At 40.7% G+C, this 16,079-nt stretch overlaps 1 protein-coding gene across 2 annotated transcripts in view; it reads left to right on the top strand.

Moving 5' to 3' along the window:
* Positions 1-9,737, top strand: part of TAF4B (TATA-box binding protein associated factor 4b) — a 309,374-nt gene extending 299,637 nt beyond the window's left edge. For both annotated transcript variants that reach the window (XM_078687389.1, XM_078687390.1), the window contains one exon: positions 8,267-9,737. In XM_078687389.1, coding sequence (XP_078543515.1) covers positions 8,267-8,434 — 168 coding nt within the window. In that variant the 3' untranslated portion in view covers positions 8,435-9,737. The remainder of the gene's footprint in view (positions 1-8,266) is intronic.
* Positions 9,738-16,079: the final 6,342 nt, after the last annotated feature.

Below are 16,079 nucleotides of genomic sequence, written 5' to 3'. Positions count from 1 at the left end.
GTTTCTATTGAATTGTATTCCGTTTAAAATGCGTTTCTGATCATTTCATATAGATTTGATCAACTTCATGCCTGTTTCTCTCTGCAAAGTAGTGTCTCGCAGCAACCGGTTTCTACTTGATTAACATGTATGGGCTCAAGAGGCTGCCTAGTCTGCGACTTCAATGACTGCCATTGGATCAAGGTCGTCTGACATCTAGGGCTTTTCCTTTCAGCTTAAACAGATCCTTTAGGGCATCGAGCCTTGGTGTCTGTACGAAGAATGACAGGTTAAGAGTGCTGCTTGTTTAACCCATTTAAAGCCTGAAAAATGGCTAAAATCAACCTCTGCCTCTCTACCTGGAGATCACCAGATATGCAGCTACTCACCCTACAGGGGATAGCTGCTGTTGGGCTCTAGGGATAAGCACACCTGGGCCAGCCTATCCACTGGGTGTCACTTCTGCTACATCCAACCCACTGGACTGTAGGAGCCCATCACCCTTGGTATATCCAACAGTAGATGAAGTAGGTTGGCCGCTGCCACAGGTACAACTCCCCTCCTTGTACACAGACGAGATAGGCTCCCTTGAGACATCAACTCCCTACTAAGACACCAGCACAAAGACCAACCCACTCTACATCTAACCGCAAATTACATTTTTTTAAGGTGGAGGACAGTAATTCTAGTGTTTCTTAAGAACCTCTCTGCTTCAATATGATATAATCGGTTTCACCATGTAATGTGATATATTCCAGTTTAGGACTTGATACTTCATCTTCAACGTGACGGGCATTGGAAGTATGAAGTGTCAAAGTATTGTGAGGAAACCTTGTTGCAACTGGAGGGCTAGGACACAGGCTATACCAGCTCACCTAACTACCCTCTCAGTACTAACTAGACAGGTCTGCAAGACTGAAGAGATCTGCCAAACATTGCTGGGATCGGGAGTTCACCCTGCAGGTCCTGAGTGTCACATACTGTGACTACCAACATTTTGTTATCAAAGAGAACTGTAATGCGGATCTCTGCCTACTCAGTCCTGCTCCACACCTGTTAACTTACCTCAAATCCTTAAGGTCTCAACGGGAACAACCTCCTGCCTCAGCCAGCGTAGGAAATGAATTTGAGAACATAGAAAAATTACCAACACAATTAAGTGACCTGCAGAGCTAATCCGTGCTACCAGCATACCCAAAACTATCGAAATGCAAGTCTATCTCGTACACTTCCACGCTCATCACACCTCCAAACACTCTGTCCCATAACACGGTCCATAACACAGTAGCCCCATCCTGGTGGTCGTCATGCACACCATGGAAACTTAGGCCCTAGGAAAGAAAAAAACCCTTCCAACCACACACCCACGTGGTGTAGTGTGCTTTTCATGTCGATAATCTCTTGAGCACAATCACTTGGTTGTAAGCACCATACAAATGCTGCAATTAAATATCTCACATGCAAATGTTTTTTTTTTCTACAGGTTTACATCCTCTTATTAAATTAAAAAATTCCACTTGACTTACCATTGTAGTTTTTTTTACTTTCTATCGAATGACCCTCTCCTTCCAATGTATGCATACCGCATTTCTGAGTATAGTTTACTTTGTCGCATTACTGTCTGTTTTATTCTGTATTGTGTTTCTGGAAGTTCCCACACCTTCCATAAATTAACTTTCACTTTGAAACCATATCCCTGCACCCTGACAGTACTTAATCGCTTGTAGCCAATCTACTCCGCCCATCAACCATCACCATGAATTCGTGTACAGCTTCACTAATGCTCACACCTAGCTCCTATTTATTCTGCCTCGATAAACTGGAGTAAATGCATGGAGTGTTTTCCTTGAAAGTACGGGACTAATGTCAATGACTAACAACCATTAACCACTGGATTTAGCCACCCTAGAGTAACGGAGAAGCTTTCTCTTTGCCACAAATCACTTCAACCCCTCACCAGTGATAGTAGGCGGTATGTAAATGCAATTACAATATAATACAATCCATTAAGATACTGGATTGTGGAATATTGACATGTTGCTTGGTGACATCTTTGGATCCTGGAAGGCACTGGAAGTAAGTACTTAATCGACATAAACAAATAGAGCAGCACTCGTTAATCTTTACAGTTGTATACTCTCCACCATTGACATTAAAATGAAGCTCAACTATTAAGTGATTATTACGGTTCTTTTAAGTGATTATTACGGCTAATTCACAAAAACTACAAAGTTTGAAAAATTCACCACCACTCCCTTGAATTAGTAAATGGGAAGCAATTATTTTCTCTACTGTTCGCGTTCTGAGATAGCCTCACGTTCTGCTTACCTCAGCCACTAGCTCCAACCAACAAAATACAGTAGTAAAACACTGGTACAGGCGCAAATATGGAATGTAGACTGCCTCATAAAGGGCCTCAGATATGAAAAGCCTGTATATGGTTGCATGCCTCAGCCTAATGGCAGCTGTCATCTAAAATTACTGTCTTTTGGCCTGTGCTGACCAGCTCAGATACCAAGCTTTGCATCATATCATGGAACTGCTGTAAGGCCCACAGACGCTTTTTGCCACTTCAACGTGACAGTTGTGAAGGATATTTAGCACTGGGCTGTGTTACAGGCAAAAAGATTCTTAGTGGTTGAAAAAAACTTGTTTGTTTAATCCTACAACGAAAAGTGTGTTTCAGTTCTGCAGACTAGAGTTGCAGTACCTCCCCCTCCTCCTCCACATGTTTTATAAGAAGTGCATCTTGAATTGTTCAGTGCTGTAGTTTTTTCAGTATAATTATGGATTTACCACTCTTGCCACACAGAACATCATCTGATTAATAATTTTACATATTTCAACAAAGAAAATGCTGTCTGTTGGACATCAAAGGATTCACACAGCAATTACTGAGGTTCACAAAAACATTTAAAAAACCATATACAATACATAAAGTCAAAACATACACATATATCAATTAGGAAGACACAAAACTATGCATCAATGTAGACATGGTTGTGGGTTACATTCCTATTGTGCCCTGCTGGTTCAGTATCTGGGTGGAGCAGGACGCCGACGCGTTTCGAACCCGTTCAATAGGTTAAGGTAACCCACAACCATGTCTACATTGATGCATAGTTTTGTGTCTTCCTAATTTGTGCACCATATGTTAAATCATCTAATGTGTATCTAGTGGTGGTGAAAACAAGTAGGCTAGTTTGTCTTCTTGTCTGTCCACTTGTTTATTTTCATTCAGGATTGGTGCCTCAACAAATGAAATTTCTCGAGGCATTATATAGTTGTCCATATTCATTGTCATCATAATTGATATATGTGTATTTTTTGACTTTATGTATTGTATATGGTTTTTTCAATGTTTTTGTGAACCTCAGTAATTGCTGTGTGAATCCTTTGATGCCAAAGTTTTTGGTAAAAATCTATTTTTCATAAAAAAACAAGTGACTAAACACAAATGGTTTGTCAGCCTAGCAATTCATTGTACTAGGTGTGCATTTGTTTCTATCAAATTACACTGCCCGGCAATTCGGTTTGTTTGTTTCATAAGAGTGGTCCAGCCGGACAGAGACAGGACCCAGCCTTTCCCCCCTTTTTTCCCTGTCTGTTGGACATGGCACCTGTTGGTGTGGTTTCCCCTGACCTTTTTGGCAACCTCCTGTTTGTACCTGGTTTTGCTGGCTTAGGACTGTGGCACTGAATGGCAGTATCAAATGTGCTCAAAACGCTGTGCTTGTCGTGTACATCTGGTGATTGGTGTATACATGATTGGCTGATTAGAGCTAGCTGAAAGTCCCTTGTCTAGGGATAAGACGTATACGACGCATGAACCTCGATTGCTGCAGCAATGGCTCTTCCCTAGCTCATCCATCATGGTAGCAGCGATCCCTCACATGTGCAGGCCCTGCATGTCTAATCCGGTTGGACGAAACTAAGCAACTGTTTCTTTCAGTTTATGTTTCAGGTGGTTCTGACAATCTCCTCAATGTAGCAACGTGTATGAGTGACTGAGTGTCACGAGGCGTAGACAAAGACCTGTGATATCTTGACCACTGCAACTGTTGGGGGTATGCGATATTGGGGAATGTCGCGTTAGATGGATACCTCTGATATGGCAAAATTGTATATAACTTTAAAGTGAATATACAACGTGCATCTCATTTTGATTTCAATGTGTGTGTAATACAAAGACCAGGGTTTTATACAGAAGATTGTGGAGTCTTTTTGTGGCATCCACAGTGTGTTACGAGGGTACTGTTGTGCCAATACTTTACAATTGGGACCTGACGAACAGCCTGACTGCTCATTGCCAAGCTACCCAAAGGTGAGCACAGGTTATTGGACACGTGTCGTAATCATCCTATCTAGAAAAGTGGATTCTGACTGGCTTTGTGTCCCAGCCAGCCGGAACCCCCTTGGTTCAACACGGTTACTACCTCAAACGTATCAAGAAAATATATTTTTTTACAAACACCACTCGTAGTGGCGTGCAGAGGTGGACGCTTTACCAAGGAAGGTTACCTGGTCACATTTTAGTTGCCGATTGCATTAGTGAGGTGTTAAACCGGTACTACTAAGGAGTCACTTTACTTAAGCCCATAAGCCCAAACAGCATGAATGTGTGTAAAACGACAAAGCAGTGCATTAAGGACACAGTACGTCATATGCATTGTGCCACATAATTTGCCTTTTATTGTCACATACATTAGTAAACCCTGGAGCATGATTTGACCCTCCTTTGTGCCCTAATTCCAGCGGCCCTGGAGATAAAAAATCACGGACGTGAAACACCGATTTTCCTAAACCACCCATCATTTACTCTGCTTAAAAAAAAATCTAAGAGTTTGCCTAGTCCATATAAAAGAATTAATAGAGCACAGAATGGGATTTACAGTTGCGTGAAGGACGACAACATTCTGTTTAACTGGTGTTAGACACAGAAAGAGCATAAAGACGTAATTATCCAGAAGATACCTTCTGAGGTTGGTCTTGGACATTGAGAAAGAGATGGCCACGCAAGTCCTAGAGTGCAGGTGAGCCTCTGGGATCATCAATATGGGTGGTACCAATATAATGACTAATGGTATCGCTCATTGTGTAAATCTGTGGCAGCCAAGGACTGCATTACACCACACTCGTGCATGTTTTTGAGCATTAACAGTTTTACCTTCACTGCATAAATCTTCTTTACTGCGGGATAGACCGCTAGCTAAAGGTTTAGGGTTTGTATAAGTTCATAGTGTGTGAGGAGCATACTTTGCTGTCGTCTCTGCGTGCTCGTGTAAGTTGCGAGAGCCTGTTCGGCTCTGCAAGTCTGTTGGGGCATTGGTCTCAAAATGAAACCCTACTTCTAAATGAAACTTTGTTACTCGGGCCTAACCCTACCTACCGCCTCTGCACAAATTCATCCAGTAGGATCAAGGTCAGAAAGAAAATACAGCAATGGGCATAGGAGGGAGAGGAGCAAAGCAGGGGGTATGCAGTTCCTGCCATGCATGTCTTAGTTACATTTTGATGTTCTTTTCAGTATTCTTCGTAATTTACGTCAGAGCATCAAGATCACAAAGTAAAAAGGGTTATGTTACAGGTAAATGGAAGGTAACCTATTTACTGTCTGTATAGTGCTACCTGTTTAATCACAGCAGTGTTCCTGATTCACCCTGAAGTAAAGCAGCTCAACCCTATTTTTGATTTGTGACCAAAATCTGTCTTCTTATTGTCCCTGCCATGTAACAGGCAATAGTTAGTCCTACAATTCTGATACGGTAAGCCAAGCAGCATTCCAGACACAGGGGTGAGCCACTGAAAGCTCGAGCAAGATGCCAGGCTCTGTCTCAGCTCGAGGTCTGCTTGGACCCTAGAGCCCAAAAGGAGCCTAGCTTTCATGGTTTCTGCCTGCCACACCACCTCTAACTTCATGTTGTAATAGTTAAAAACAAAGCATAACCCTTAATGTAAAACAGGGAAGAGAAAGTGATACCCATCTAGTGGCTGAATTTCACAACGTGAAACAAGAAATCCAGCTTCCCCACTTGACCAAAATGTGCGATTCAGGATGTTTTCTGTATAAAAACCTCTTGTATTTTGGTTAATGAAATCTAATATTGCTTTGTCTTATAAAATGCTATGCTACATATAGGTTCACCTGCCAGCTGACTTGCCTCTTAGTGCACTAATTTCATTGACCGAAGGGTAGGATGTGGGTGGGAATGTTTTTAAGTTGATGTTTAAAACTATCACTGAAGTGATATAATCTCATATACAAAGGGGATTTCAAGTTTTTTTTTTTTTTTTTGGAAGATACTTTAGCGTATTTTTTGCATGACATTTGTTGCATGATTTACATGTCCAATATTTTCCAGGCTCTGCTCTGTTTGTTAGCTCGCCCACCTTTAGTTCCATACAGGGTGCAGCTAAGGTTTATGACTCTGACAAGAGGACACGGATGGAGGATTGACCGGGAGAATTCCTATTGGGAACGGCTTAAGGCAGGGGTGCGTCCTAGCCCCCCTGCTGTTCGCCCTGTTTTTAGCTGACCTATCTCAAGTATTAACAGATGTCAGAGGGGCGAATCCGAAATTGGGAGGAAAGCACATATCGTGCCTCCTTTATGCCGATGACCTAGTCATTATGGATCAAACGGAGATAGGCCTCCAGAGAAAACTAAATAGGTTTAAAGAATATTGTACGAGTAAAAAATTAGTGGTAAATATGGATAAGACGAAAATTGTATGTTTTGGGAGTAGGAAAGTGAAGTTCTCGTAGTATCTTGGCACAATTTTGCTTGAGAGGGTGACTAATTACAGATATTTGGGAATGTGGTTCTCAGGTAACTTGAAATGGCATACACACCTGCAAGCATTAAAAATAAGGGCATTGGCGTCGGTCAAAGGCCTAAAAAGATTTAATAATACCTATGGTGAAAGGTCAGATAGGCCGGTCTTAAAAGCCTATCAAGCAATGGTTCCCCCACAATTTTTGTATGGAGCCGAGGTTATTTATCTCAGTGGTAAGACCTCCTGGGATAGAGAGGAGGGAAATATATTAAAAAGCTTATTCGCACTGCCAAAATCCTCTATGGTGCAGGCAGCAAGACTGGAGCTGGGAATAACCTCGTGGGCTATAACAGCTTGTATGAGCCTTGTATGCTTCTGGCAGCGGTTGGGAGTAGGGGAAATTGCTAAAATCTCCCAATGGGCTAAGGAGGAAATCGCCACTAGTGAGCTTCCCTGGGCAAAAGAGGTGAGAGCCTCGGTAAGCAAGGCTTATGGGGTGTTAGATTTGAAGGTATGCTTGCCGCAAGACCCCATAATAATTGGGAAAAAAGAATTAAAGATTCAAGGGGTCAATATGTCCCGTAGTTATGATCGGGACTACCTTGCTCAGAAGTCCTCGGTTGCACACATGAAATTGGCGTGGGAGAGTAGCCAACACTTCCCCTACGTGGATCGGCTACCCAGCCACAATCTGAGGCGAGAAGTCTTGAAAATGAGAATTGGCATAAACCCAGGTTATGCGAATAACGGGGTTCGAAACCTAATGATATGATGTAATGGGAAATGCACCTGCACTTTAGGAACCACCTGCGATATTTTACACATTTTATTAGATTGTACGAGATTTTTAGACTTTCGAAAGGAGTTTTTATGTCCGATTTTTAAAAAATATAAGATTACGCACAGAATGCAAGCTGCTACTCTGTTGGTGGAAATGGAGAATTTAGATATAGCCTGTGCGTTGGGGAAATATATGAATAAAGTTAAGTTGTTCCTCAAATGCGCAGAAGAACATGTATAGTGCAGCCCTTATCTTTGAATAAAGGTAGAGACACCAAGGTATAATAATAGTAAAAATTGCATTCTGAAGAAGTCATGTATAGGCAAAAAAAAAAAATATATATATGTATATTTTTATTTCTTTTTAGCGATTTTAATAAATAAATGTTATAATACTCCATTTTAAAAGGAACAAGAGAAGTTAAACTACATGTATCTCGAGGTGTAATTGTGGTTTTAAAATTATCATGTTATGCTGCTGTTCTTTCTCTTGCTGAATATTGTCATGTTTTGTTGCTGTTCTTTCTCTTATCACAGAATGTGGGAAGTGTACTTTTAAGATTTTAACAAATCAATAAAGTTTTGTTTGACTGACTGACTCTGACAAGAGTTGAGGTCTAGGCATCTTCAGCATGACGATTTGTACTGGACGCTTAATCAATCGTGATCTGTACTGTAAAAATAGTTAAAAAGGTGGAACTTGTAATTAATATATTTTTTTCTTTTTGTAGGGTTCGAACGGCAGCACAAACTCTTCGAGCTCAACCCCTGCGGGCCTTGGAAAGCAATTACTTCGTCCAAGAACGACTCGTGTCTGTCTCAGGGACCTGATCTTCTGCATGGAACAGGAAAGGGAAATGAAGCATTCCCTGGCTCTATACCGTGCTCACCTTAAATGATAATTCATTTAAGTTATTGTGACTGCTGCCAAAGAAAGATACTTACTGCATTGTTGCACTATCCTGAAATGTATGATTTCGGGGAAAGAGTCCACCTAAGGATAACTTCTGTTTACAGAAATCAAATGTTATTTTTTATTTTAAATAAAACACTCAATTTAGTAACTGTAGATTTTTAATAGCTGAAATTCAGTCATAAGCTGTCTGTAAAGCATCAAGTAAGAGATGCAAATTGCAAATACTTGACCAGCTACCTGCATGCGTTTAGCGGTGGCTGTCACTCTTTGCAACCCGTTCCATGTTAGTGCCTTCCTTTCGTCTTACGTTGGAGAGGGAAACAGCCGACAATGTCAAGGAAACAGTACAGCAGGCTGGGTAGCATGTAAAACCCACAGAATCATGAACCAACAATGAATTCACCATGTTAGTGTCTGTGCTATGACACGTTTGCCTGAAACTTGTATACAAGCTGGAAGACGCATGAATTGGCAACTGAGATGGACATCACTGGCAATCTCGTGCGACCTTTGTGAGAATTGCTTGCCCAATCCACTAGGGCTCTTAATGAACGAGTTGCATACCAATCCCCTGATAACCTGTGTGTAGGCTCGCATTTCTTTCTCGAAAAATATGTGAAAGTTTGTGCTGATGGGTTGCTTATGTGAAAACAGTATCTACATCAAAACAGAGACTTAAGGTAGTAACGTTGCAATCAGTTTTGTTGCTGGAATTAATGTAGGTACAATTATCTGGGGAGCTGGTTGCTCTTTGAGAGTTCCACGAGAAGTTAGTGGTAGTGAAGATTGTTTACTTTTGTTACTACCCTAAATATTCAGTCTTGATTCCCAGGGGCAGAAATTGTACATTCAACTTGCAATAATTGCGAAGAAAGGATGTAGCCCTGTGCCAAAGTTCCTCAAGAATGCAGCTTGATAAGTTGCCATTATCTTTTTTCCCCCCAAAAGCAGCATTATGGTTTCCAAACCCGAATGTAGGATAACCCATCTTGCATCCCTGCATATCCATATATTCACTAAGCCTCCAGGACAGCCGCATCTTTCTACCTCCCTCACAGGGTTAGTTAGCAGGAACATTTGGCACCTCTGGAAAGGATGGCAAGAAGGAAATATGGATTATTTTTCTCTCTGCGTGCCTTTTGTACTATATGATATTTATATGTAAGTTCAAATTGTGTTTAAGTATAGTTATTGTCCTGACGTTATTCTGAAAACAATGTGCAGATGCTCTACATGTCAACTCGCATCCAAAATCTAGACCTCAACAAATAAACAAAATACCATTATATTCCTTTTTTCTTTCGTGGCTCTGATGCCATGTAAATTATCTAAGTGAATTGCAGATAGGTTACCATTTGTTCTTAATATATAGCAGGATGCTGGGATATATTTTTTTTTTAAATAACGGTACGTTGACCACAAAGCTGTAGTTCAGAAACATGTTGTCTCATTCAGTAAAAATTATTTTGTTTAATTAAATGCTCATCTTTACTTTTTATGTAAAGTGCTGCATTTCTTTCTATTTTGTGCGTTGTTTCTTACTGAGAAGATGTTTACAAGTATTTTAAATACTGCATTAAAGTAATCATTTTATTCCAAACAATTGCTATCTGGATACAAATGGACATTTAAATGAAACCCTTGATGACCACTTAACTAAATGTTAACCATAGATGATATGTGTTTAACTTTGTCTAGAAGGAAAATCAATTTCCTCACTTCTGTTAAATACACAATTGGTTGACGTGAATGTGGTTCAAACTGTATTGATACATTTTGGGCAAAGGGCCTTGTTGCTCGATTTCAACAAACAGAACATTTGTATCCAGTATCATTTGATATTTACAATTTTTATTATAAAAACATATTTGTGGCACTTCAAGAGGTGAAAGTGAATTGTAGGTACATTTCGTCTAAACAGTCGCTATATTGGCAGAAATGAAGTAAGGGTATTTGTACTTGCTTATACTTCACTTTTGGGCAGAATTTAAATCTAGAGAAACCTGAATACAGTTGTTTGACTTTGACATACATTTTTCAGTGAGATGTTGCAGAAGAGAAAGTACTTTCGTCTCCCCTACTTGTGTGAACTTTGAAGATCCCTGAAAAGACTGTTTTACACAGGGTGGATACATTTATCTCCAGTTGTCCTTTGTCTACACAGTTTATCTGTGTAGCCCTTGCTCCATCCATGTATATTTGTTTAATGATTCAACCTCTGTTCTTATCAATCGAAGAGGATTAAACCCAAGGGTTTTTCCTGTTTTTGACTGGTAGTATCTATTGTCATTTCACTTGTTCTTTCTACATTGTGGCTTTTGCAGCAAACCAATTATTATTGCAAACTCGCTAATGGTACATTTTATGAACTTTCAGGAGTGCTTTCCTTCCACGTACCTGTTCTTTACTGCTGACACTCACTGGATATTCCTCCCAGGTCTTGTAGTTACTATCCACTCAGCTCCTGCTTTGTGTTGCCGGTGTACTGTAAGGAGGCATTACCTGGCTTTTTGGAAACGTCTCTCGTCGCCAGCCCCCTACATTCACTCTAGGTACCTTTCAGTCCAAAACCATTTTCACACTGTATTAAGGGACATACAGGGTCTTATTAAAAACCCCAGTTAGTTATTCAAATAGTGTTTTTAGTCTCAACATTTTTTTATACTGGAGTATCCTAAGTGGTGTAGGATTGTGTCCACAATATGGGACCAACAGCTTAACAGAGCTTTATCTCTCACCTTATGCGACTGGTAGCAATTCAATTGCATAAAATAGTTCCCACTTGAACAAAGGGATGTATTGGAAACATTGCTTATCAAAAGAAGAGACAATGGGGGGAGGGCTTTTGTCCGAGATCTAGCATATGTGACCAATGAAACCGGTTCAAGAAACGGAGTATGCAGTTCTTAAAGAGACCAGAAGTGACTAGGGAGAAATGTGCAGGTGACTGTCTCAGGAAGAAGGATGGGGAATTCCTTCTTTCGGATTTAGGGCCCTCACACACCCAGCCAGCTGGGTGTCATGCTTCATCATTGGGCGTGCTCCTCGTCGGGCCGGCACTGCAATACCAGACGGGCACCATTAGTGGGGGCTTTTTGGCGGAGATCTTTTAATCCTTGCCGTAAAGGTGAGTGCGTGTAAGGGGCCCTAGAGTGTAGAAGTGGAGTGAGATTTTGTGGATTAAAAAGGAAGTTAAAACAAGGAGAGAGAGGATCAGGTCAACTAATTTAATAATCCTGTCTCCCATCTTGGTTAAAAGGGAAGTAGTGGCGACTGTCTATAGTGATGATATAGGCAGTTGCTCAAAAATCTCATGCGGTCAACATGTTTCTTGCCTTGTATGTCCCATCTGGGATCTATAACTAGTAAATTGTTGTGATCTACACTAAGTGACTGATCATGCGGTATAATAACCTGAATATTGCCAGTCTTGTTGGCATCTGTGGTGTCTGTGGGTGCAGTAGACCATCTAGGAGGGAGCACAAGTGTATAAAAACAATAGTTACTTATAGTCTGACTAACCCTGGTCGGATTGTCACAGTGCCACTTATCTGCATGGTATCCAACAAGTTTATAGCACAGCATTGTGGTACTAATTACATATGGAAAAATAAGGGGAGGAAGTGGTGTATAGTTATGAAGCTTTTTGTGTTAAAATAAAGTAAAACAAAGCCATAGGTAGTGGCAGGCAGGTAGCAGAGTAGTAACAAGTGTGGCCACTCGCCTAAATAAAGTATAAGATTAGCCCCTTCGGAATTCCAACCCTATACCAGCAATCTCATTCTATGGAAGAGTTACAGCGACGACGTTCTAGTCTTTTTGGAAGGGGGACATGGAGAGCTGCGTGGAATTATGCCAGTGGATCAACTCCTTAAATCCATACCTGAAGTTCACCCACACCATCTCTGTAACTAGTGTCCCTTTCCTAGACCTAAACATACATTTTGGGTCAGGTACACTGAATACTACACTCTTCAAAAAACCTACTGACTGCAACAGTCTTTTGCTTTTTAGCAGCCATCACCCCAGAGCTCTGAAAAACAATAAACCATTCGGACAATTTCTCCGCATTAGAAGAAATTGCACTTATATTGAGGACTACAAGGTAGAAGTCGCCAAACTAGCATCAGATCTACGCTGAAGAACTGAAATCTTCATTCTCAGGGAATACTTACTAATAAAAAAAGAACTTGGCACAGAAGCTGAAAATATGAAAAGACATCTTTATTAAATGTAATAAGTGAGGCCACGTCACACAGAAGCCGTAGCAACTGAATGAGATAGTCTGAAGAGTAAAGAGAACAGAGGCCTTTTATATGCTCTCGGTTACAAACTTCAGCATACAAGTAAGGGGCAGTCCTAGCTTTTGCAAAGCATGCAAAATACCTAACATTCCTTCTTACACAAGCCAGACAAACCCATAATAAAAGGACCACAACCCATATCATAAACAGACCATAAAAGAAGGAACAGAAAACAGATAAGGTGTGTGTGTGTGCATATTAAACTCTAAAATGTCCTGTGCTTTGATCCTCAATCTTGATCAGCTAAAGGGCAGGAACTGGTTTAACAAGGTCAGCTTCAGGCAACAGGGTCAGTTCACTCAGGTCAAACAGGAGTCCGCATGAACTCAAGCTAAGGTCTACATGTCCTTAAAAGACTGGTTTCAGCCACAACCATGTCCTATGTGAGGGCAACCACAAAATGGCTGTCATACACAAAATGGAACCCACTGGTTCAGAATTCACAGAACCTCAGACCCTCCTTTTGCCCTTACATAGGCAATCACTCAGTCTGTATCTGAATCGATGTCAATATTATCCGTTATTCCCTTCACTAAGGCACTATTACTTGAGTTATCTTTCATGGAACACAAGGGATAGACTTCGTTGGCATAAATAAACATCGTCTGATGTGGCCATACAGACCCATTGTAACTAAATGGCAGAACCAAATAGGGAATACCTCTATCTGTAGTATGTGGCATAAAACCACACACCCAACAATTTGTGGTGTTCATTACTAACTGGTGTTGATGCAGAAGCTGTACAAAGGAATTATTCACAAATTCCGACCTTCTAATCTGCTCGTGTTCAGGTAAGATATGAGAAGAATGCAAAGAAGCAGTAGTAGGAAAAGACCTAGGTTGGGAGGTGGGTGCAGAAGTCAATTGGGTAGTGAAAACAATCCCACCCATCAGAGACAACATCATGCTTAAAAACAATAGAAAACACGTTTTTAAGAACATAGAGACAACAGGAGAAAGTAATGACCACTATTACAAACAAAATTTATCGTTTTTCACAACCCTAAGCAGAAAGCAAATCCTAAAATTATCTAGTAACATTTTAGGGCTCCTATGCATTTCAGAAACTTATTATATATTCAGGTGAAACAGTGGCGAGAGGTGAAAAGGGAATACTCTTCCACAGAGAATGGACTTTATTCTGCTTTTACTAAACCGAATACTACTTTAAAACAATGCCAGCAAAACAGAAAAAATTAGTCTCCTAACACCCATTATATGCAATCGCACAGAAACCACTTGTGAAACCAACTATGCCCAGAGTCCGTTCAAAAGCCTCTCTGGCAGGCTTCTATTGTCCATCAAATCTTCTTTTGTTGTTTTCTTCCGCATGGGCCTTTTCATTCAGGCCTTTCATGTAAATGGTGCTTCTCAGTATCCGTTGGAGTGCCCTCCTGGCAAACACTCATAGCTCATTCGAAAATCTCAATGTCTCAAGGCAGTGCACCAGTATCTCTCCTCTGCGGCAGACACTACAGATAGCATGATCTTCATTTATCATGAGCACAAATCATCTCGTGCAGACCCAGGACCATTCTCAGACTCCAACACTCATCATTCAGTGTCAGAGGACGCTCAGGCTGCTCTTTCATGGGCACCAGAATGGAGTGCCTTTTGCCAATCTTGGATCCTCAGGTGCACTGCACTTCCGTTGGAGCAAAGGAAAAGGGGGGGGGGGCAAAACTCAGGCCAAGGGACTGCACACTGTCAGAGGATACCAGTACATGACAGGCGCTCTTTTGCACTGAAATTCTGGTTCTGTGATGTCCAATGCCGTCTGATGGAGCAAGTGCGATGCTTTAAACAGTTCATTGTATAACAAGGGGACTGAAAACAGGTGGCCTGCAATCTTCAAAGGAGTGGCCATACGCCATGGGACAATTCTGCGTTGAAATACACTGTCATTCTCAAAGGCAATACAAAAACAAAGGCAGTAGGCAAAACAGTGCCTCTAGGCTCTTCAATTGGGTTTCTGTGTGAGAGCATATCCTTCACCATCTAAGGGTAGATAGCGACATGGGAATTCTATCTGAATGGATGTCCTCACACATAGTGGCATCGTCTAATGGGGTAAACACATTTTATCTCAATGATTACATTATAGGTGTTCCTAAATTCCTTATCTAGAACATCTCAAAAGAAAAATCGCATAATACAGATTATCAGGGAAAACAGTCTGGTTATACAAAAGGGAATTATACATAAGATGGGGGTCCATGGTACATTACTGCAATCTGAAAGTGTGATCCTGAATAATTCACAAACAATAAAGAAATGGGCTAACTGGTGAAATGAATATGGAAAAGGGAAATGGAACTAGGACACAGCTAAAATCCCAATAACTAGGCATGATGCGCTTGGGTGATAGTCAGGCATGTGACACAATACCAAGAGTATGGGTGATACGCAAAAGGTCAAAATAATAAACAAATTTAAACTCTACCACTGGCCGCTACACCATATACGGTAATCTCAGCTAATGTTCCAGTTACTTCTTCAGGGAAAAATGAAACCTGGTTTCCTTTATGATACAAGGCCATACACTACTTAGGAAGCAGAACAAAACTGACTAATGTAATATAAAAAATTAGGTCACCATGCACAAAAGTCACAGATCTATAATTTATCCTTGCGTCCAATTCAGGATACATAATTTTAGGGCTGCCTGTTCCTTAAGGGGAGGGGCAGTACGTGACTAACAGCATGTGACACACTTTGGTTCTGTATATCTCTTTTTTATTTTCCTTCAAATACAATTAAAGCCAAATTTGACATACACTGATGAAGTGTCTATTTTTCTGTGAAATGTAGTGTCAAAGCAAATCTACCCAACTGTTTGCAGGATACACATCGTCATGTATATCCCTTCACAACACAGGTAAACTTGTAATAGTATTATAAGCAGCAACATAAAACAAATACATGCAAAATAAACCGCACAAAACGGACATGTCAAGCCATCAGATATACTCGCTGTATATCAAGCACAAAAAGCATAGACAAAACAATAGCATATATAAATGAGCGGTGACGCACAACACCAGGTCATGAACTAACAATATTCGGGCCTGCTTAATTTGTCAGGTTTAAAATCCTCACCCTCCTTTTGACAGCAAATCACCAGGTAGTGAAGATTTGGCTGTCAAATGCAACTTACTGTGTGTCACTTCTGACACACAGGACCAGCAGGAACAATTCATAAAAGGATAAAATGCAAGAATATGTAAAATGCACACACATTTCTTTTCAAAGAAATTACGCAAAAACACATCTCTTTTCAACCAACCAAACTCGCGTGTCTTGTCAACCTTAAAATCACCCA

The sequence above is a fragment of the Lissotriton helveticus genome, chromosome 4_1 (assembly GCF_964261635.1).
Source record: "Lissotriton helveticus chromosome 4_1, aLisHel1.1, whole genome shotgun sequence".
NCBI lineage: Eukaryota > Metazoa > Chordata > Amphibia > Caudata > Salamandridae > Lissotriton > Lissotriton helveticus.
This window is presented reverse-complemented; position numbering and strand designations above follow the sequence as displayed.